Consider the following 23,472-nt stretch of genomic DNA (forward strand, 5'->3'; position numbering starts at 1 on the left):
TCGGCGAAAATTAGCTTCCTCGAAATTTTGCGAAAATTCACAAAACCGATTTTTCTTTCGATTATATATAAACGATATAAAAATTTGACAAGTGTGTTTTATCGTATAAGAAGTAACAAATGAAGCAGAAACCCGACCTACGCTTTTTACAAACATTGTGTTAGAACAAAAGTAGACTTTCTGCCTCATCACACTTACTAATAATCTAGAATTGTCATACACTATCTTTTTCCATAATTGTATCACTGTGAGACGAGAGCTCTTGTAAAATTTTTGCATCTGAACATTTTAATTGTAGCCGGAAATTTTTGCAGTTTAAGCCTTCTTTAGATTTTTCACAGGGATAATTTCGCGGATTAGCCTATATTTATGATTATCTAACACTCAAATTTATGACTGTTGTGTGAGAATTCTAGATTTAATAATCCTACGTGCCTTACCCCTTTTAAATTTTTAAAATACATAGTATTTTTAACTAAGAACCCCACCTCTAAACTAAGCAGGCTGTGGTTGGCAGTCAACTATAATTGCATTTGTCATTGTGATCCTCGAGCTTGTTAGTTGGTTGCGCTGTACCTAATTTTTTACCGGCAGTTTTGGCATCTTAAACTCTACCCTGCTCCTCGGATCGTGTTTCTCAGCAATGAACATAATTTTTTTCTTTCGAAAGCCACTTTGGTGCTGATACATGTTGCTTTTGAGAAGTTCAACTGGGAGGGATAGATGTGAGCCCTAAAAGCTGCTAAATTGGCTTGTTTATTAAAAATTAAACTTCTAAACTTTCATGTCTCATTTTATTTACAAAGTTCGTATATTCGGTTGCTTAACCATAATCTAACAAAGTTAAAAATTCTACAAAACCATCCTTCTTTAAAATATATTATTTGTCATCATTAAAAATAATAAAAAATTATTTCCAACCATACCACGATTTTACAAAGTCTCTTCGCTTCTACTAGTTTTAAGGTCAAATCCTGCTTTCTAGACTCTGTACGACTTCTGTTATATGTAGGTAAATTTTTAAATGTTTTAATTCTATCCCCTGCCATAACACTTAGGCGGCGTTTAAATGAATTTCAGTTCGCGCTAATTAAATCACCTTGGTCTCTGTTGAGAAGCGTTGTATTGTCTACATGATGCGAGTAAAAACCTAACGTAAACACACCGAAATAAGTGCTACTGCACATACGCAGTTATTACTTGGTTGGTGTAAGAGACGTCTACGGTCTAAAATTTTACTTCAATTAAGACGAAGGAAACTTTCAACTCCACCTTAAAATTAAAAAAATATATACCATAATATTGATCTTTGATGTATAAATATATCTGAAAATAAATAGATGACACAATAAAGGCACTCTAAAATTTATACATAAAAATATTACAAAAATATACACATAATATATTACTATATAGTGAAATCTCATAAGGAAAATTTGTTCAATAAGAAAAGTTAGAGATAAATGAAAAAATAACAAATGACAAAAGAAACAAAGGCGATGTTCTATGAAGACATTAAGATAGAGACAGCCCACTGCATATTTCTTTAACTTTATTTACATAAAAAAACAACATAACTTTCATCCAAATCTTTTATTTATCAGCACACAACAACATCCGCCATTATTTTTGGAGGTGGGCTTTCAACCCTAGGTCTTTCTTTCTCCATTTTTTTCAAAATGGTAGCAGTGCCAGCATTTCGTGGTAACCGTGGGTTTACAACATTTTTTACCGTTCTCTTAATAACATCCGATTTCGGATCACAGGCATACTCAATCTTGGGAAACATCATTACATGTGTGGTTGTCGGAAGTGGAGCTGTAATACGGTTCAAAACTGAAGCATCTTTTAATGGTTTGCCTAAAAAAAATTAAAATCGTTATTTACTGGTAAAATAATAATGAAAAGGATAGAGAGATTTCCTGAAGCTAGCAATCTGCGCAATTCTGGGCCAAAAGATATATTCGCGAAACTCAACACCTGTGCCAGTTTGCTTTGCTAAATAATAATTTTGGGCCTTTTTGATAGAAATTGGAATGATAAACAAAAAAGTATATAATGACTGACATCAAAATTTTATATTTTGTAATCTTGATACAATTTTAGGCCAAAATCACTCCAAAAATTAATAATGCATTGTTTTCTACATGATTTGGCACACATTACAAAAATAAACCTGCTAAATATATTGGTGCATTAAAAATATCGTTTTAAGGCGAAAAATTGTCTTCGTGTTAACAAAAATTTGGCATAGTATGGAAAAAAATAGTAAGGATAATAATCAAGATGTTGATTTTGTGTCGCGTATACCATTAATACCATTTTAGACCAAATAGGAAAAAATTTCATGTTTTCACTCAACTAGTGGAATGATTTGCGACCAACAATCCGAGTTAATATTCTCTAATTTTCAAATTTTGCTATTTTTCTCTAAAGATACAGCAACGCATTAATTCTCTTGAAATTTTGTTTTCATAGAAGTTAACGGTTTCTGGTTTTCATTTTTACAGTATTCAGATTGAAGAAGAATAAACAAGAGGTATTTAGAAAATGAACCTCTTAACTATTTACCTTTTTCAGATTGTTCAAACTCTTTCAACGATTTTGCTGTCAATCGATTACCAGATTTCTTACCCTCTTCTAAGACCTCTAACTGACCACGTTTAAATTGATCTAAGTTCTTTTTCTCAGACATACGAGCGCTTTTATCAAACCGAGATGTCGACTTTCCACAAGTACTGCTTTTTTGTAAATTTTGACTTTTGCGAGCAATGTTAAAATGCACGCTTGTTACTTTTGAAAGGCTTGGTTTAGATTCTCTGTTTGTGTTCTGCTCTAAACCTAAGAAAAATATAATAAATACGTACAAAATATTGAATAAGAATTTCTTGCGTTCGTTTTCCTCTAAAGCTAACAAACAGATTATAAACAGGAAAAAAAGAAATGACGAATTTCAATTTGCAGACAAAAATATTCTACATAAACAGACTTACTGCATTCAAATAACTGACTTGTTTTGCGGTTGTTGTTGTTGTTGTTGTTGGATGAAGGCACCGCTATATGTAAGAATGCATATCTTATTAGCAATACATCCTGCGTAAAATTTGGTCTTTCAAATTATTCACAATAAGGAGATATTAACAAAATAACGTATACTTTTTGCGAGCAAAAAAAAAAAACAAAAAAAAAACGCTGAATTTAGTCCTACTAAATCAAGTAATAATGGTTAGCTCGCTTTTATTCAATTATATATGTAAAAAGTAATTTCTCTAGTTTCCTTTGTGACAAATATGTTTAAAAGTTATCTACCTGCGAAAGTAATATTCGGAACATAAAAACAAACTTTTTTCCTCCTCTTTACTTACCATCCAAAGTAAATATCGACTTGAAGGATTTTCTTGCCACTGAAATGTCCGAAGTATTGTCACCAAGAGGTTTGTCTTTTAATAAATCTAACTTGTTTGATTCTGGAACGTCTTGTAGAGATATTCCTTCCTTCTTCATTCTTGCTTCCAACGACTTCAATTCAGTTTGAGCAATATATTTCGAGTAAGCGAACGAAGTGGTCAAGTGATCATTCTCTGCGTCGGCGTTCGATTCAATCGTCTTCGTCATGTAACTGAAATAGATATAGTATTTCAATCTGTTTTATTGGTCGAGATCTGACGTAATTCTAAACATTTCTATTGATTTCGCTGTACCTTCAAATGAGTTTATTCGGTGTCCAAATCACACTAACTACACATTAAAAGAAGCTACAATCTTTTAATTTTAAAAAAAATAAGCACAACTCTTTGACTGATAGCCTTGTGGTAGAGCGCTTGCTTACGGCGATAAAGCCCCTGGGTTCAATCTCCGGCTGAGTCATACTAGAGACTATAAAAGTGTGAATCGATCCTTTCTCCTTAGCGTTAGGAATGAGAACAAGATTGACATCTCAGGAAGTTGTCTAGTAGAGCTATTGCTGTGTTTGCACGCCGTCCGTAGCAGAAATTAGAGTTTAAAATGCACACGAACCCCTTTCGTTGATCGCAATACCAAAAGGAGCTAAGGACGCTACAATGAGTAGACAATTGTATTGAGGAATGTGTCTCTAAGGAAAAGCATAGAATATTTAATAATAATTATAATAATAATAACCCACCTAATCAAATCAGCAGGTTTTGATCTTTCTTTCGGTATATATTCTCGCTTCTTCTTCTTTTCATTTATCAACTTCGACAATCTTCTTCGCTCGATTAGCATTTTCTTTCTTGTGATGTCATCAGCATGCTGTTTTTGTAAATGTTGTAATGATTGAGCTGGACTTACTCCATCGTCTAATTGCGAGCGAAAGATGCTATACTCCTTCCAAAAATTATACAACAGCCTAAACACAGTCGCCTAAAAACATAATTAAAGTTTGATTGTATATACTTGCAAAAATATGAAAAAAGCATCCTGAAAAAAAAATATATATGTAATAATAATAACTTTATTACCTGGGCTTCGCGAAACAAGTAGGGGCCACGCTGGGGCGGTCTTCCGCAAGCCTTGTCGTACAACCTCTCCGCTATTTCAATTGGTATGTCAACTTGTAACTCAGGTGGGAGGGATGATTTTATAAAAACATCAATGATAGTTTGTATTTTTCGTTTGATAAGCTTCCCTTCCACATGGTTGTGGCACAGCTCCTGAAAAAATCATAACTATTAAGTATCAGTGCTTGCAACTACAACTGTCGCGACACGACAAAAAAATGCCTTTGCTTTCCTTTTCATCCCTTCCCTTTCTTGCTTGCCATTTTTTTTTCATTTCCCATCTAGCGCTACATCCAATTTAAAAAAAAATCGTCTAACTTACCTTATATTTTTGCACTTCCAACCAAAAGTTTAAATTGTTTTCCATCATGTCACCATGGATACTGATAAATCTTCGAAAAACTTCACGTTCACCAGGATCAGATAAAGCTTTGCGAAGCGCTGCTACATCACGACCTCCTGCGTTCCAACGGCTATTCAACAACTGAAAAAATAACAAATTTTTATTAAGAAGTACAAATTATGAAAAAAGGGATTTTTAGACAAATGGCCCAACACTCATCAATGGTGAAAGAAAAAAATGCTTTGATAAACCCCCAAGCCCCTAAACTACCGCCCAGGAGTTTAATTGATGCATTAAATTGTACACAGTTAATTAAGGAGAACTACACTCACTCTCCATGCTTGTTCACTGCGTTGTAATTTTTTCTTCATAACTAAATCTTCAACAAGTTCAGCGACACAACTTTTCTTTTTCTTTCTTTCTTTATACTCCTTCGTTTCTTTGTACAACTTCATCCATCTTCGTTCAACACGACCGCGCGCGTATTTTTGAGTTTCAAGAATAACTGGACTACTTGGACGGGAAGGGAGAACCTTTACACCACCTGCGAGCTCTAAAATCTAAAATAAAATAAAAAGTTCATATCACCCCCTAACAGTATCTGCTATAGTACCTGCAAGGTAGAAGGTACAAGAACTGTCACAGTTTCACAGTTTCATACAGATTTTACACCCCACTCATCATTCTCTTTTGCACTTTTTATTAATCAGAACCAGGAAAAGTATTATTCAGGGAGAAAAGATCATGCTTAATTTCATTCAAAATATTCAGCGATAGCTTGTTTCGTCTCGAGCGAGCGTATTCTTGCTAAAGGTTATGGCATACTGAATTTTTAGTGATCTTCAAAACTGTATTTTTTAAGTACTCGAGTCGATTTCAAGATAAATAATTTTTAAAAGGATAATTTTACCTGTTTAATAGCTTCTTTTGAAGCTGGTGAATTGCTACCGAAAAAATAACTTTTGTTCAACCACTTCTCGCGAATTTCGATACATAATCTATCTCGTTCTTCTTGTTCTTTGGCGGTAGTCGGTTGTGGTAAGCGTCTGAACAACTCCATGTCCGTCCACGCTGTTAAATCAACGATACCTTAAAAACAGAAAAATAAAAAAATCCATTATTTCAATAAATAAGTAATTACTTTAGCAAACAACAAAATGTCGGACAAAAGTGACAAAATGATGTATTAGAAGACTCATTTAAAGTCATTAAAAAAACGTAAACAGGAATTTTCAAAAATGAACGAAAGTGACAAATTTTTCTCTAGGTGGCGAATAAAATGTTAACACGTCACCTTGTCTGTGCCTGGATTCCAAAAAAGATTGAAAATATTCGAGCTCGGTTTTATTTTTTAGCAGGCTTTCAAAGTCAACACCATCTTGAGAGGTAGGAAATGGAGTGTCGACTTCATCAGGGGATATTTTGTCCTCCTCCTCATCACAACTTGTGACACTGGCATCAACAAGTTCGTCTGACGTCGAGTTATCCTCGTAACGCCATTTTTTATTTACTTCGATGTACTTTAACTCCTCTTCTGGTTTCAACTTAAATATTAAAAAATATAACTTAATTATCCACATAACATATAGGCTAGTCTCTATATTCATACCCGTATTTTGTCTGTGCCTATATTGATACCCGTATTTTGGCTGTCTGTTCAAAATATAGCTTTTATTCCCGTGATTTTTCCGTAAACTTTTAGAAACCAGGGGGCTATCAAATCGAGAATTTACAAATTTGAATTACAATCCACCCTATAACATAGTAATGACACCCATCCAAGCAAATTTCATTACTTCTTGGTAACAGGAGGGCAGGGATGTGCGAAATAGCGATGCAGGAAATACGTACGACGGGCGAAAATTTGAGGACCAGCGAACCTCTGGATTTTTTCACGGGCTAACGATAAGTTGGTTTTCACGCTTTAGGACACTCTTTCTTTTACTAGTTAGACCTGATAATGACTTAAACTAACAATCATCCATTTACAACCTTCCTTTTATGCTCATTAATAATATTTACCTGCCTATAGTTTAGCCTCTCTTTGATGCTTAACTGTAAGCACGGTTGAATAAGGATATCTAGCGCTCGTTGCTCAACACAATCAAACAAATCTTCGTATGGCGGATCCAACTGTTGAAATATCTTTGTTTGAACATCCACAGAACACTGCAAATCATGTTCGCTTTTTGATGTCACATACACCGTGTAAATATACTGAACAGAAAAATTAATTTACTTTGCAACGAAGGGGGCAGTTAAAAGGGTCTTGGGAAACTTTCATTGTCAATGAGATTTTTTTAGATAATGCTCTAAAGAAATATTTTCAATGAATCAATCGCTTTTATTATTAAATCTGGAAGTTATTCCGTTGTTTATTAAAAACATTACTAAAGAAGGGCTTTTGTTACAAATTTAAACTGACAAATTGAAATTTGAAAGAAATATCGTCGCAAATAACCCTGAAAATCTGAAAAAGGGAGTTGCAAGTTAATCAGAAATTGAAAAGAAGAATCAGTGTGGAAAAATTCACTTACATTAGCTTTTCTTTTCACACAGAGAGGAGTAAAAACATCTGCAAAAAAGTGCTCAGTATACTCCTGCAACGCATGCCAAAACATATAACAGTCAAGCCAAAGCTAAAACAAACATAAACATTTTTTAAGAAATATTATTTCACATTCTCATAAAACCTTCTTAAACATGCGCATACTTTCACATTTTGCTGTTCCAGATATTTCAGGAAATAATTGCCAGTGTGTTTCTCATGTAACAAAACATCTACAAGAAAATCCATTTTTTTATCGTATTCTGTACTTCCGTTTAGATCTTCGTCCTCTTTAAAATTTGGTGTGCTAAACAAAGCATATATATAGTTAAGTCAAAGCGGTTTTACATTGTGAAATTTATTTTAACGTTTGCCGTTATACGGATCAAATGGGACAGCATTACAGCGATAAAAATACGGCGTCATTAAACATTGGTACAATGCAACAAGCTATTAAAGAAATATGACATTAATTAAGCTTTGTAGATCAGTATTTTGACTATCTTATACCAGCTGCAGAAGTAAGAATGTTAGTCACGTTATTTCCTTGCCGCAAAAAAAACAACAAATGATGGCACTTGCAACGGCATTGCTAAACGTCGTTAACTTTCATGGCTGAATTATTGACATAAAGGTTGTCATTGCTACAACTGCAGAATGTTTTTTAAAGACAAAAAAAACAAGCAGAAATTAATTGATTGAGTAAAAGATACATACCTTTTTATATTCGATGCAGTCGAACTAAATGTTGGAATAGGTTGTATATAAAGACGAAAATTACTCTTGTGGTCATAATTTGAAGCATCATTATGAAAATACTTCGGCACGGGTGGTTTGAATCCGAAACCTCCGTCATGAAAACTTGATACAAGCTATGAAACATAAAAACAATTTCTCATCTGTTTTAACAACGTACCAAACAAAAAAGAATTACACTATTTACTTGTAACTGCTCGCTACCAGCGTTTGTTTGATTGGTTGATTTTGCTGACATCAGACGAGGGTAAGCAGATTTTACGCGCAGCATCTTTCTTGTGATACCGCTATCCAATCTTTCCACTTGATCTGTACAGAATATTCCAGAATCCGAATCAGTAAAGGAACCATTTAAACTGATCTAAATGTGAATCAAGATTCTGATGAAACCGTGTTTATAGACACACCTCATATTCACCGTGTTTTCAGAATAAAGAAAATAGTGTCCAGTGATAGCAAGCACGAAATTTCCATGAATTACAACCACAACACAAGCCTAAAATGTATTTTTAACTGTACCTTGCTTTCAGTTTTCAAGTGATTTACGCATGACATCGGTCTTTGAGCAAGCCTGTCACGTGACTCACGTCGCATTCGTTCATGATAACACAACTCATTATAATATTTCTTCTTTTCTTGATATTGATGATATGTGAAGCGTGGACACCTGTAACAAGATTTGGCCGAATGTTACACATCGTATGTGTACTGTACGTATGCACACTATACCTATACTATATGTATGCATACTGTACCTATACTATATGCATGCATACTGTACCTTACTATATGTATGCACACTGGACCTATACTATATGTATGCAATGTACCTATACTATATGTATGCATACTGTACCTATACTATATGTATGCACACTGTACCTATACTATATGTATGCATATGTACCTATACTATATGTATGCATACTGAACCTGTACTATATGTATGCATATGTACCTATACTATATGCATGCATACTGTACCTTACTATATGTATGCACACTAAACCTATACTATATGTATGCAATGTACCTATACTATATGTATGCATACTGTACCTATACTATATGTATGCACACTGTACCTATACTATATGTATGCATATGTACCTATACTATATGTATGCATACTGAACCTGTACTATATGTATGCATACTGTACCTATACTATATGTATGCATACTGTACCTATACTATATGTATGCATATGTACCTATACTATATGTATGCATACTGTACCTATACTATATGTATGCATACTGTACCTACTATATGTATGCATACTGTACCTGTACTATATGTATGCATATGTACCTATACTATATGTATGCATACTGAACCTGTACTATATGTATGCATACTGTACCTATACTATATGTATGCATACTGTACCTATACTATATGTATGCATATGTACCTATACTATATGTATGCATACTGTACCTATACTATATGTATGCATACTGTACCTGTACTATATGTATGCACACTATACCTATACTATATGTATGCATATGTACCTATACTATATGTATGCATATAGTACCTGTACTATATGTATGCATACTGTAGCTATACTATATTAGCGACTTTTCTTAGTTACTTTTGCACACTACATAAAGAAAATCTGAAAGATGAATATTGAAATTTTGCAGCATACATTTACTTTCCATGCTTAGGTTAGATTATTGTGCGTAGTTGCTCACGCTATTCAAAAGATTACATTGTATTTTAGTGGCACGTGACCTTGTGGTTACGGAGTTCGTTTCGTAATCACAAGGTCCGTGGTTCGGTTCACTAGGCATGTTTAGGAAGTGTCTTACCACAGCTAAGGGTTAACCCATGCCATGTGAAGGAAATTGGGTAGGTTATAGCGGTATGTATTTAATGTATACATTTAGAACACATGACCCATATCAATAACAGTGTTTCCAACACTGAAGTGGCTATACCTTGCATAAATATTCGGGATAATAATATTTGTATTTCACTTAATCCTAGGGCATTAATTTTCATAAAATTATTTCAAAATTATCACATTACTCAAAACATTATTCTCATATGATGATAGCAACTACATAATCAAGAATAAGATGGTAACAGTACTTACCAGTATTTCAAAAGTGGATCAACAATTTTTTTTCTTATGAAAATCAACCTCTCCATACTAATCTCTGTAACATCAGTAAGTCCCCAACTTTTTCGAATCGCAGTAGGGACTTCATAAGGTGCTCCAGAACGTATAAATCGATCTTTCAAATTTCTCAACATTCTTTAACATGCAAAATATTGTTATCAGTTCGTATAAATTTTATAAGGCAGGTCACAAGGTCATGAACATGGTCTTTTGACAGGGTCTGACAATCCTGAATTTTTTTTGACCAGCAACAGTAACGATACATTAAAACTGTGAAAATACTTAAACAAAACACCAAAAGCATTTAAGTGTATACAAAGCCTACCCTAGACATTTTTACAAAAATACTTTCTTTTTCTTTTCATACCTTGCGATTTTTTCCTTTTTGTCATATTACATATTTTTCGGAATCCTAAACCTTTGAACAGGTTGCCTGCTACAATATTTTTCATTCTTCAAGCTCTTTCATACATAATTAGCTGGGTTTTTTCAAATTTAGCTGTAATTTTTTGTCACATTTCAGAATTCTTAAGCACACTAGCTAAGGAAAACCTTAAGCACAATCAGGACGAAAGTTAAAAAGCTAAAAAAGTGGAATTGCCAAACATTTATTGCATGGGAAAGGGAGTATTAACAAGATTCAATTTTCAGGTTCAGGACACAATCTGTCAATTTATACAAGACAAATAGCAGATACCTTTCTCTCTCTACTTGATCTAAATGTCTTGCTCTTTCAACATCTAACCAAAGCAACAAATTCTTTTCGCCAGGTGTTCCAAATAAAAATTCTTTAAACGCATCCAAGCCTTGCTTACATGATAAATTCAGAGGAAAACACAAGGGATATTTAAAAATACTTGCAGATAATTCATCAGATATCTTTTTTTCTAAGAAGAATGAGCAAATGTAAAATGTCGGTACTGTCAGAAATCAAATTATTAGAATCTTCATAGTAAATCACAAACAATGTTAAGAAGACAAGTGACTAACCATATTGAGTGTTGTGACGCTGATCTACAGCCAGCAATATTTCAGTGATATGTGCATCATCACAATCACTCAACACTTCACCCTGTTGTTCTGTCATACAAGATTTTACATCTTCCACTGATCTCCTATAAGTTAATTTATTCATAAAGTACTCAATCTTTTCTGCACTAAAGCCTCGGTTAGTTTCATATATCAAAGGATTTAGATTGTCGTCAGGAAAAAAAAAGCAGTTGTCATTAATTTGAACGGAAATGTCACAGCTGGCAATGTTGGATGGTGTTGCTTCAACTACTATTTCATTATTGTCAAGTCTAATGCCACTAGAAGATTCAAGCGGCTTATTGTCTTCATCGAATTGTCCACCATAATGTTCATTATACACTCCATTATACTCTCCATCCTCTTCTTCATCATATTCGGAATCTTTTTCTTCATCTACTTCTTCGACAAAACCTAAATCTGAATGTTGCCTGGCGAAATGTGGTTTAATACAGTATTTCTTTTTCCAGCTATCTATTGTCTCATCTACATACTTCCTCACGTCAGGTTTTATTTGTCTAACATTTTCGATTTTACTATTACCATCTTGGTTGCATTCTTCAACTTTCTTACCATCAAATACTTCGGATTCATTTTGTGTTATCCCTTCACTTAGTGAGTTTACATACAACTTCTGTTGCCACTTGGGTAAATTACTGATATCTTTACCATCTACATATGATGGTATTGTTAGTGACGCAGTCTCATCAGTAGTAGAGTTTGTATCAGCACACGATATAGCTGATCTCTCTGATGGGCTTGAACAATAGCTAAGTCCATCTTCACAAGCTGTGTATCCATCGCTTAGCAGCTTGTTTAAAAAAGCAACCTAAACGAAAAGGTAGAACAAATAATGACTACAAATTGTAGCTTTAAAACTGTAAAATAAAAATTTAAATAAAATAAAAAGAAATTGAAGTTAAAATAAACTGCTTACTTGTGACTCTGATAATAACTTTGAAAGCTTAAAATCAGCATATATTTCACTTTTTAAAAACAATGGGAAACGATTTTTTTTAACCCAATCCAAACCTTGCTGTTTGTCAAGAAACTAAAAAAAGGAACGTTAGAAGGGTTATTATGTCAGTACATGTAAAGATTTGGTAGTTTCTAGAGCATAGCCTGTAAGTATTGTATTTTGGCATGTTTTTGTATGGTGTAGCAGTGTAGCAATCAGAATCTCATTGCTATTACTTGCAAACATCGAAATCATTGATGTAGAGGGCAATCCTTTGTTGCTTGTGTAGAAACACGTTGTAAATGTAAAGCAATAATTTGTCTTATAACTTATTTCATTATCAGGATTGTTGCAGCAAGTTTGAGGTTAAAAAAGATTTGTAAACAATTATCAATGTAACTTGTGGGTAATGTAATGTGGGTAATGGGTAATATCAATGTAAATTATGCTAGTCTGTCAAATAAACTGCTGATATTTAAAACAACAAGCTGTTCACCATTTAACACAATGGGAAAATTCTACCTTCACATAGTAGCTTATTCTACTTCTGTTTTCATCTGTGTCACTCTTCGAAATGCTTTTTAACGAAGCTACCTGTTTTCCATCATTATCATTGACAAGAATATTTTTGAATTCTTCAAAACAACTACTAAATACGTTGTAAGTGAGACGTTGTGAAAAAGCCTGAAATAAAACGAGGTAAAATATATTTTCACATGTAGAGGGAATAAAGTCATTCACAAATCGAGGTTACGGTTTCACTTACTGGGAGAGATAGGAAATTGTTGAAATATTGTACGAAAACCAGATCCTCTGACAAAAAATACTCCTAAATTATATTAGAAAAATGTTAGTAATAAATTATATAATAAGTAATCAAGTATCTGGAGTACTCATTTAAAATATTTGTTTTCTATTTTCCTTCTTAATTTCTAGAATTCTTTAATATCAACATTATTAAGAAATGGTAAAAAAAAATAGAAAACAAGAAATTTTAGATAGAAACTCTCCACTAACTAGTCATCACTATTTTAAAAGACAAATATAAACCTTTTCTATGGAATTTCAGAGAGTGAATTAAAAAAACCTGCTTTTGAATTACTGGTGTCCTTTTTTTAAACTACAAAATGTTAAAAAATTGGCGTTCAACTAAGCCACAGGGAGTTTAAGAGCAGTGTAATATTAAATCTTATTGGGGAAGGCATACAAGACAAGGTGTTAAATCAGCTATCTATGATAATACTCGCTGTCTGTCTGTATGTCAAAGTATACCAAGATTCTTCTCAAAGAAAACAGAAGGTTTTGCTATTGACAACACTATTATAATCAAATGTATTCTCATAGCAATAACCTCAGTCCAAATAAGTTTTAATACTTTATGCTAACAGGTGGGCAAGAAAAACAGAATTTTGTGACAAATACTCTGCAACCAGGGCTGTGAGTTGTCTGCTATGGCAGATGTGTAGGAAAGATGCATTAAAAATGTGCTAAGTCACAGTTTCTGCAATGTCTGCATTGTGGAACAATTAATGCGATAGCCCACAAAAGATCCAGGAATAGACAAAATAAGACATGCCGATTGCAGCAAGAATTATTACAGTTTGAAGTTTCAGACCTAACCAAGTAATCTAAGATCCTAAGTCCTAAGTTTGTTGTAAATATTGACAAGTGAACTTTGACAAGTTCAAAGTGTGCAAGTATTATATTGACACGCCCTAAATCATTCCTTGTGGGTAAGATCTTTGAAATTAAGCCTTTATTCCAATAATATTTGAAATAAGATTGTAGTTAATGGTACTGACACAGGTCGAAAATAAAGAAAAATCATTGTACAAAAAACATACCAAACTATCTTCTGTTACTTCCACATCTAAAGTAAAAGGGTTAAAAAGATTATAAAATAAAGATAAGATAAATTAAAAATATACAATTATTGCAAAATTTCTCACCCAATGCTAAATTTTTGGTTTCATTTTGCTTCATATTTTGATCTAGTTCTGAACATTTTCCAATATGACACACTTTTCTCGCAATTTGATAATAAATTACATAGTCTAAATTATATAGTCACAATTACATCTTCCATCAATACTTTCTTGTATGCAAGTTCTCCTTTAACATGTTACAGTACTTGTAACTCGTGTTGGCGAAATTTTGCTGACATGGTTTTTGAATTGAACAAAACACGTTGGTAAACTTACTACTTCAGTCAGTAATTTATGTTTCCACACATTATATAGCATTAAAAGCGCTCTCATTTCACATATCATTTTGCTCTCAATGTAGTTTTAATTTTAGGGAAATGTTTCCTCTTGCTCGTGAAATGTGAATTTTTATCTTTAGCTACCGAAGTTACAATTTTTTTATTGGAAAGAAGCATTATTTATCTTAATAAACTATAAAATAATATCCAATTTAAAAACATTAGTTTAAAAGTATAATTAAATATTACAAGTTCAGTGCAGAAAAAACAGCATTTAATTAAATAAATTTCAGTGTTTTCCTTGATGAATTAATTTAACCACAAATGGTTACAAATTGTTTTCAATGTTTTTTTTATTTTTTTGTTTTCATGTGTGATCGCAAAAGCCATAAGAACTTCTTATGTGCGATTTTACTGCATCAAATAATTGCTGACATGAGCTCGTAAACTTTAAAAGTATGCCGAGTGTCAATAAGAATTGCGAAGGCTGCAGTACATGTTATGGAATCTTACACACCTACTAATCCTTCATGTAATTGTATGGCTGTCAAAAAAGCTAAAAACTTCTGAAAAGAAAAACTAAAAAACTTCTGAAAAGAAAAACGGAACAAGAGATTTATGGTTTGTGATAGAGCTGTTGATGTATTTGATGAACAGACTTGAAATCATTTAAAACTTTAACGGAGCAATTATGATGGAGTAGATAAAAAACCTTGATGAAACAAGGAGGAATATTCTATAAAACCAACATGTTACGTCCTTTTTTATTTTAAAATAAGATGGCATATAATTTTTACCTGCGTCCTATACTACTTTAAATAACAGTTCTTAAAAAAGTAAAAAAAAAATAAAAATAACTATGGATATCAATGATCGAATTAAGGGATCACTAACGGTGATGTGTAAGTACATGTTAAAATTCTTTCAAAATACAATCCCATGATGATTGTTTTCTCAGTTAACATGAATAAGCCAACAATCATCTTCTAAGATAAAGATATTAATTTATTCCCTGGATATGTTATCCATTGTCTATACAAAGGATAGAAACTTCCCAATGTCACAAAGATTGACCTTCGGCCATTCAGACAAGATAAACAAGAGTTTGAATAAAAAAAAATAATTGATCAAATTTAAATACCAAATTTAAAATAAAAAAGTTCAAATATTAAGTATAAAAATAGAAAGCAATCCTTAATAACTAAACAGTAACGTGCATATAAAACTTGCATCGTAAACATGATAATTTCTTTAAAAAATATGTATATACAAACATAATCAAGAATAAAATATGATGTCAAAGAGTTACCTGTTAAATCAGCTAACCATCAGCTGAATTAGACTGGGAGTAAAATTTAATAAAAAATTAACTTTTGCTGGAATACGATTAAATCATGAAAGTTTAAGAAGTCATTTTTAACTTTGGTTACAGTGATTTCTATGTGAATTCTTTCATATTCATTTAGAATTATTTAAAACAACGTTATCAGTTCCTCTCCCCTCAATTTTAAGTAAAATATTCTAACGATTAGTGTCAGGGAGCTTGGTTTATAATTATTTTTGTGTTCATATTAATTTAAAATAAAACACACACAAAAATTCTTGCTTTTATATCAATGTTGGCCTAACAAAATATCAGTGATGTTAACACTAAGGTAAATTAAACTGCCAAAATTATCATCACAACTTAAATAAATTAATAACAAAATTCTCCATTACTTCCTGAAAGAATGATTCGATGTAAAAACAGTGCTTATAACACAGTAACAATGTCATAACAGTACCAATATTGCCAATTTAATTCTAATAATATTTTTTTTTGTTTTTTTTGAACTTCACATATTATTTTAAACTTTTAAATATTGTTTATAAAGTCTACAGCTCTTTATTATTTATCCAAGATTGACATGGCTGCAAGCACAATACAACAAAGTGTTGTTCAGCCACAACATTGTCATCAGGAGATTAAATTTATTGTGGTATCACCAAAAAAGTGTGATACCAATAAATAAATAGAAATCTGCTCTGCCTAATTCCAATTCTAATTTATAAATTCTTGCTTGCATTGTAAGAGGGTTAAAAACGTTTTTTAGCTGAAGCAAAAAAAGACAAAAAAATAACAAATCAAATCTATAGCATTTTTTAAGCTTATTGTTAGGTTATCTCATCACCTTATCTACAAGTAAATCAGAAAATTTAGCTTTATGAAAAAAAACCCTGCAATATATACATATTTACCTCTTAAAGAAATTAACTATAAAACATATAGTACAACAGCTTAAGTAACCCGTACAATTTAACTGTGTAAATATAATAAACTAAATGTGTCAATATTTCGTAAGGCAGATTGATACTATAAAAATATTGGTTGTAAAAATAAAAAAGATTTAAAGAATATTATTTCATGCTATCTATATTTTCCCCCAAATAAAATATTGTTAACAATTGCATTTCTTTTTACTATTTTTTTATGAAGCATTATCAACTATGGTTATCATTAAGTTCTTCTGTGGCCATACATAAAAACGTGGTAACGCCACCTAAAAAAATTAACTCTATTCTCTATAAACAATTACTTAAATTGTAGGATCAAAGAAAGATGAAAATTTAACCCTATTATACCTGGGGGGCACAAAGTGCCCGCAGCCTTTTTGACTAGGCATAACTTTGAATACACATGTGATTAAGTGCTAAAATTTTGTGACTATTCGAAAAACCGTTGACATTCATGTAAGAATGTTTTAAAATGTCGTATTGGGTATATAAATATTTATTACATGTATGTTTGTTACTAAGTAGTAACCAAGGTGTTGCTAAGGTGATATATGGTTACTAGGGACAAAAGGCAGACCAGATTTGAATTAAATATCGATCCAGCAAATTGACATCATTTCAGATCCCAATGTTGTCATTATATTGTCTTACTTCCCTTGATTATCTTAAAATGCCCTGTTCTACATATCTGCAAAGTTTAATGACATGAGCATTCATATTTCTGGTAGAATGGGTCTTTTTATCTTTATCGTTAAAATAAGATAGTTTCTTGACAAAATGATGTCATTTTTTATTTCAATTACGTAATTAAAAATACTGTTTTCATGTGAAACACATATTTTGGTATTCATTCCACAAATCTATCAAGAATTAAGGCCGTATCATTAGTAACAAGCGAGAAATCATAACGTACTGAAACATTGGGAAAATGACCATTTATCATATGTGTGACGTCATTTCTAATCCCTATGACGTCATCAAATTATTTTTTTAACCTGGATTGAGTTTGTACTGAGACATTTTCCAAGGCATGTTTCATCACTTAAGTACAAGTGGTTCAGCAGGGTTACAAGCACCAAAAAAGCTCAGGTATAATAGGGTTAAAGAGAATAAAAATAAAAATGCTTTCATAAAATTACGCACCTCATCAGGTTGTTGAAGATCATCAAAATCATGTGCTAAAGTTTCCAAAAAATCATCTGGTATTAAAACCTATAAAAGAACAGAAACAATCTTCAAAAACAAGCTTTAACTGATATATCCAATGTGAACAGCACCAAAGTAAAAAATTTGGGGGACAATGGGGACAATGCTGGTAAAATTGCGATATGCGACAGACATTTTAATATACAACATATCTGGTAGGTAACAAAAATATTTCGTTTTCACAATGATCTGAATTTAAAATTTCATTGATTTACCTTTAGTTGTTAAAAAAAGATTATTTTTCCATAAGCTGTGGTACAAAGTCTTAAAAATTAAAAACATAAAACAAATGACATGCTTACTTGTAACCATGACCGGAGAGCAGCGTAAGGATATTTCTCATCCACACTTGTACCAGTGATATCGGTAGAGACAAAAGTTATAGCACTGTCTGAAGACGCGCTTTTAAATGTGAAGTGTCTTCCATGAGCTAACCTCCCTCTGCAAAAGAAATCATAATATTTTCCAACATCTGTGAGTGGCTAAAATATCAACAAATTTAGTTAGCTTACCTGATAGCCAAAGGAAGCATTGCAGCCGCTTCAAGATTGAATCTCAACTGTAGGCCTTCAACGATGGGTCTGGCTCGAAGAAGGTCACTGACGGAGCTGTAATTTGACATGCGACTTGCAGAGTTCATGTCCTCATGCTCTGCTACTTCACTACGATAACTGTAAAAAAGGAAAAAATAGTTTAAAAGATAAAAGATAATATATAACATTAGACTTCCCAGTTGACCACACCACAAACATCACCGACTTCTTAAAAAATTAACAGGTTAGAATAGAAATGCTTACTTGGCTAAAGAACTTCGAATTCTCACAGACAAGCTTGAACTTGAGGGGTCGCTGTGACAGTTAATAGCTTTTGATGCAGAGCTTCGGATAGTTTCTTTACTGCATTCACCCCACCAACATTTCGCACTTACCCCACTAAGATTGGACCCATCTTGATCTATACCAATCTCAACTAACTCCTAACATTAAAAGCAAAGAAAGTATTGTAATGGAGGAGCATATGGTTATGTGTTTATCTTACATATTACATACCCTGAAATTTGTATTCATTTGAAATATGCTCTTGCTTCGCTTTACATCTGTTACCAGCCATTGCCCACCAGCACTAAGGAAAATTTTAAATTCTTTACCTACATCATTTAATTTATTTATTTTGAGGAAATATTAGCCTAAACATTTGTTTTACTAAAAATAATAAAGAATGTGTATTTAGAAGCAAAGAAGAATTACTAACACTGGTATTTGTCTTAACAAATTCAAAACAGCAGGACCATTCCACTGTTGAGCAGCTTGGAGTTCTTCTGTGCAAACACCAACAATCTTATTAGAAAAAATGTGTTATTTAATCTGTATGATAGCAGAAAACATTCAACCCATGGAAAAAAATTTCAAGTTCACCTGTACAAAGTTTACGAAACCAAATGGGGTGATAGTCTGTGATAACTGAGGGTCTTCTGTGATTAACATTTGTTGGATGAAACTGTTTTGTAAATCAAGTGGTACATGCCAAGATACATGATCACCACCACATAACACAGCATCTAAAAAAATCATTAACAAATAGCCCACTGTATCTAATATTTCCTTACACACATTCTTCAAAAAGGTTAGCAATGTTTTCATGAGAAACTAATGTAGAGTAATAGCTAAAGAATAATAGATTTTCTACAACACAATGATGTTTTTAAACTGTATTTAGAAATTTATATACTGTTTGTTTGAGGCTAAAAATAACTTGGTAAAAGGTGGAAAAAACTAATGTCATCTTCCATGTGGGTAACTAGAAAGCACATGGAAGCAAAATGGGTTCAAAATCGAACCAATTTTCTAAAGCTGGGTCAACATGCCTATTTTAAAGCAGACATGTTAATGGAAAACGATGAAATGAAATGAAATTATTCGCAAAGACGTGACTGAGAATACCATAGAAAAGCATACATACACAAAACGAAAGTTTTTTTTTTCAGATGGTCATTTCTTTTCGTAAAGGAAATATAATTTATTTTTAAAAGTTATAATCAAGAGGATGATAAAAACATTCACTCTTAACTCTTATTCAATTTAAGGTGTGAAAAACCGATCAGAAAAAAAGTTAGTTATTTGGATAAAGTCAATATTTCCCTTTGAAAAATAAATAAATAGTTTCACCACTGGAAAGATCGTCGTTTCTTTACTATAAATGGCTAATAAAAAAAATCCATTTTTTGATGCAGTAAAGGTATACCGTGACCTTAATTGTTAAAAAAACATAATATTTACCCTTGTTTTCTTAAAGAGTTAGTTGAAATCTAACCTGTTGTGAAATTATTATAAAAATCATTTACATTCGCAGTTCCCTTTTTAATCAAATATACACACCTGACTGAAAAACATATTTAGCAAGGTTTTGCATGAGTTCTGCTGGCCACGTTGGAGGTACATGTTCGTCTGGTGCTCTCCTCAAACGAAAAGTCAATTCAAACCCATATCCACTGGGCCCATCATCTCGTGTCACACTGTACATTATAAAGATAATAAATTAAGTATGTTAGTATTAACTGAGAATTTTTAATTAGGTTTTAAATTTAGATGACAAACTTTTAATGTTAGTTCAATGTAATGTGTGTGTACATTACATTAATTTATCACCTGTGAACACGCCCATCTCCATGTAAATCTGAAAGTCCACAGCTGATGTAGTGCCAGTGTGGTGGAATGCCTTTTCTTGGATCACCATCATTAGCAAACATGCTAACATAATCTAAAGGATCTGGACCATTTAACCTGATAGAAGATGTGAAGAATATTAACTGCTGATACTAGCTTAAAGTTATTAATAAGAAGATAAAAACTAACAACACATGGTTAAGTATATAAACACATACAAAATCCTGCAAGTCAAGTGAAATCCACTAGATATTAGTTAGGAATATACTGAATCTCACTAAAGGATTTAAAAAAACATAACAATCGCATACCAATATTTCACCAAAGCTGTAACTTGCAATGGATTATGTTGATTGGGGTAAATTCTTCTAAGTTCTGAATATATGCAGTGTAAGCCAGGTGGTGTCACAGACGCAGGATGACTCATACTTATAAATTGAGATTTTTATCACTATATATACAAAAAGGGCATTTTTTAACTGGATTGTGTTGTGCAGAATAATTAAACATGAAATTTATGATTTCGAGATAGTAAGAATAGATAAATTTTGAGTCATGGAGTTGGGTAGTTAGGCAGTTGCCGAGGAAAGAGCTGAAGAGTTGCTAAATTTCAGGCTATTGAAGTTGCAAGTTAAATTTGCTCTCTTCTGTAGAGCCTATTACTTTTTCATACCTTTTTAACTTAGGTGAGATTGTGTCAGAAAGGGATTGATAATAATTACAGGTTTAATGATGGCACTTTTAACCAAGATTTTTGTTTTTTTAAAAAAAAAAGTTTAAAAGTTTAAAAGTTTAAAAAAGAATAAGCAGCGTTATGAATTGTACAACCTGCATGCTTTGATTGTTCGACAACGTTCTATGTTTTTTAAAAAACAAGAATTGTCAATCAAACTATGGCAATAATTATATTAGAGTTATTGTGTAATTGTGACCATATGGCAAATTAAAATATGACTGCAAATAGAAATAAAAAAAAGTAAAAATGATGTCATAAATTATATAAACAACGGCAATAAGTTATGTTAGCCATTGTGGAGGAAAACCATATATTTATTTTCCATAATAACTAACATCAAAATAGTTTATTTAAGTAAGTAAGAGTTTATTTGCTGAGAACATAACTAATTACAAAAACAAAATGTTCTATAGGAAAAGGAACTTAAACTAGACAAATTGCTAAAACTTTAAACAAGCTGGACCATCACACTAGTTAAATAACTAAATCTAAGGAGATGGCCACCATTATATGTTTAGAATTTTCCATTATAAATAAATAAATATAAATTTTTTGTTTGTTTTCTTTAAGAAAATTAACTACACACTGTAACTAGGATTTTTTTATCTGTTTAGAGTATTATCATAAGTTAGTTAGGAATATTAATGAGGAGGGAATTTTTGCAGAGTGATTTTATTTTAGATCTTGATAGTGAAGAAATGTCTTGTCTAAGGAAAAGAGATTGAAAGAAGTTCCAGGCTAGTATATATTGATATAAAGTAGAATTGGTACCAAAGAAAAAGTTCTAACAAGGGGTTTGTCTAAAAGTTTAATAGAAGATCCTCTGGTATTGTAAGTATCTGGGCGAAACGCTAGACTGAAAAGACTATTTATGTCAAGTGGAGAGGTTTTGTTCAAGATTTGGTGAACTAGAGTTACATTAAAGATTTTGGTGGTATCAAAAATATCAAGAAGGTTAAGTTGCTTTAGTAGAGGTTTGGAGGGTTGATTAAGGTCGGCAAAGGTCATGAGCCTGACCGCTATTTTTTAAAGTTTAAAGATTCGATCAGTATGGATGTTATGGGTTAGACATCAAACTTGGGAGGAATAAGAAGCGTGAGAAAAAAATAAAGAGGAGTAGATAGATAGAGAGGAGTATCTTTAAGGGAACATAATGACGGAGTTTAGAAATTGCTTCATTACTTCTGGAAAGTTTGGTAGATAAGATTTTTATATGAAATGACCAATTAAAGTGAGAGTCGATAATAACCCCAAGACACTTAACACAAGTGGAAAAGGATATTTTTTTGCCATTTAGTTTAAGTCTAACATCATAGCTGATTGATTTATTGGGATGCCTGAAAAGAATAACATCGGTTTTGGCAATGTTAAGTGCAATTTTATTTACATTTAACCAATGCCATAGAAATGTTAGATCAATATTTACCCTTTTCTTAATGGTTTTCATACTGGGACTAGAGCATAATAGACTGGTGTCATCTGCAAAGTGAAAAACATCACCATAGTAAATTCCGTTTAGGAGGTCATTAATATAAATCATATAATATAAATGATATAAATCATTATGTACTAAGAACAAGCTAGTATAAAGTAACAAAATAACGTTAGAAAAGAATTAAAAGCGAAAAAAAATACTCATATGCATAAGAACACGCCAATATTGTCACTAAAGGTCTTCCCATGTGCATTTTCACAACATGCCTACAATTATTAATTTATAGATCTATGATACAAAAAAAATACAACACAACTATACAATTTTAAAAAATGTGCTCACTTAAAATTTTGATGCTAGGCTTTTAGACTTGGTGGACTTGAATAAGTGGGCCGAAATAGGTTCGGATTTCAAGCCATGGCACTAATTATTATAAATAATGATGATTAAGAAATAGGATATTTAGGATATTTATATGTTCTATTCAGTAGCGTTTTAGTGGTTTTTTAATTCAAAATTTATATATAAAAACTTACTACAATATTTTTAAAGGGAAGCCAAGGTATAAAATAATGCTGAACTAAGATTATAGAGCTTAAAAAGTTGGTTAACAAGCCTTTGTAAATTTTTTAAAAAGCTCTTTTTGTTCTGAAGATATTCGCAA

General features: G+C 32.1%; 2 protein-coding genes across 2 annotated transcripts; both read right to left on the bottom strand.

Moving 5' to 3' along the window:
• Window positions 1–776: 776 nt before the first annotated feature.
• LOC130645658 (regulator of G-protein signaling 22-like) lies at window positions 777–15,077 on the bottom strand. The gene is made up of 24 exons (XM_057451717.1): window positions 14,241–15,077; window positions 14,136–14,161; window positions 13,058–13,120; window positions 12,814–12,975; window positions 12,271–12,384; window positions 11,295–12,162; window positions 11,002–11,191; window positions 10,278–10,439; window positions 8,687–8,834; window positions 8,355–8,528; window positions 8,129–8,283; window positions 7,577–7,718; window positions 7,401–7,502; window positions 6,886–7,080; window positions 6,158–6,407; window positions 5,774–5,952; window positions 5,196–5,423; window positions 4,843–5,004; window positions 4,482–4,673; window positions 4,145–4,383; window positions 3,366–3,619; window positions 2,994–3,056; window positions 2,572–2,841; window positions 777–1,860 (listed from the first exon to the last, which is right to left on the bottom strand). Exons 1-24 carry the CDS (start codon window positions 14,272–14,274, stop codon window positions 1,601–1,603), a joined length of 4,632 nt encoding a protein of 1,543 aa, XP_057307700.1. The 5' UTR covers window positions 14,275–15,077; the 3' UTR covers window positions 777–1,600.
• A 1,812-nt stretch (window positions 15,078–16,889) lies between these two features.
• LOC130645662 (suppressor of fused homolog) lies at window positions 16,890–21,116 on the bottom strand. Its single transcript, XM_057451720.1, has 11 exons — window positions 20,949–21,116; window positions 20,620–20,754; window positions 20,350–20,486; window positions 19,390–19,532; window positions 19,226–19,311; window positions 19,024–19,096; window positions 18,772–18,950; window positions 18,487–18,645; window positions 18,277–18,415; window positions 17,912–17,980; window positions 16,890–17,034 (listed from the first exon to the last, which is right to left on the bottom strand). Exons 1-11 carry the CDS (start codon window positions 21,062–21,064, stop codon window positions 16,963–16,965), a joined length of 1,308 nt encoding a protein of 435 aa, XP_057307703.1. The 5' UTR covers window positions 21,065–21,116; the 3' UTR covers window positions 16,890–16,962.
• Between the last annotated feature and the right edge of the window lie 2,356 nt (window positions 21,117–23,472).

This window comes from Hydractinia symbiolongicarpus, chromosome 5 (assembly GCF_029227915.1).
Source record: "Hydractinia symbiolongicarpus strain clone_291-10 chromosome 5, HSymV2.1, whole genome shotgun sequence".
In the NCBI taxonomy this organism is placed as follows: Eukaryota; Metazoa; Cnidaria; class Hydrozoa; order Anthoathecata; family Hydractiniidae; genus Hydractinia; species Hydractinia symbiolongicarpus.

What these genes read in the sequence shown, in the direction of transcription:
- LOC130645662 (XM_057451720.1), bottom strand. Translation starts at nt 21,064, where the DNA reads ATGAGTCATCCTGCGTCTGTGACACCACCTGGCTTACACTGCATATAT. An exon ending in GGAGATGGGCGTGTTCACAG is followed by an intron (nt 20,487 to 20,619) that starts GTGATAAATTAA and finishes TATAATGTACAG; the next exon opens with TGTGACACGAGATGATGGGC. An exon ending in ATTCGAAGTTCTTTAGCCAA is followed by an intron (nt 18,646 to 18,771) that starts GTAAGCATTTCT and finishes CCTTTTTTACAG; the next exon opens with TTATCGTAGTGAAGTAGCAG.
- LOC130645658 (XM_057451717.1), bottom strand. Translation starts at nt 14,274, where the DNA reads ATGAAGCAAAATGAAACCAAAAATTTAGCATTGG. An exon ending in GATCAAGTAGAGAGAGAAAG is followed by an intron (nt 10,440 to 11,001) that starts GTATCTGCTATT and finishes TGCATGTTAAAG; the next exon opens with AATGTTGAGAAATTTGAAAG. An exon ending in TGGAACAGCAAAATGTGAAA is followed by an intron (nt 7,503 to 7,576) that starts GTATGCGCATGT and finishes TGTTTGTTTTAG; the next exon opens with CTTTGGCTTGACTGTTATAT.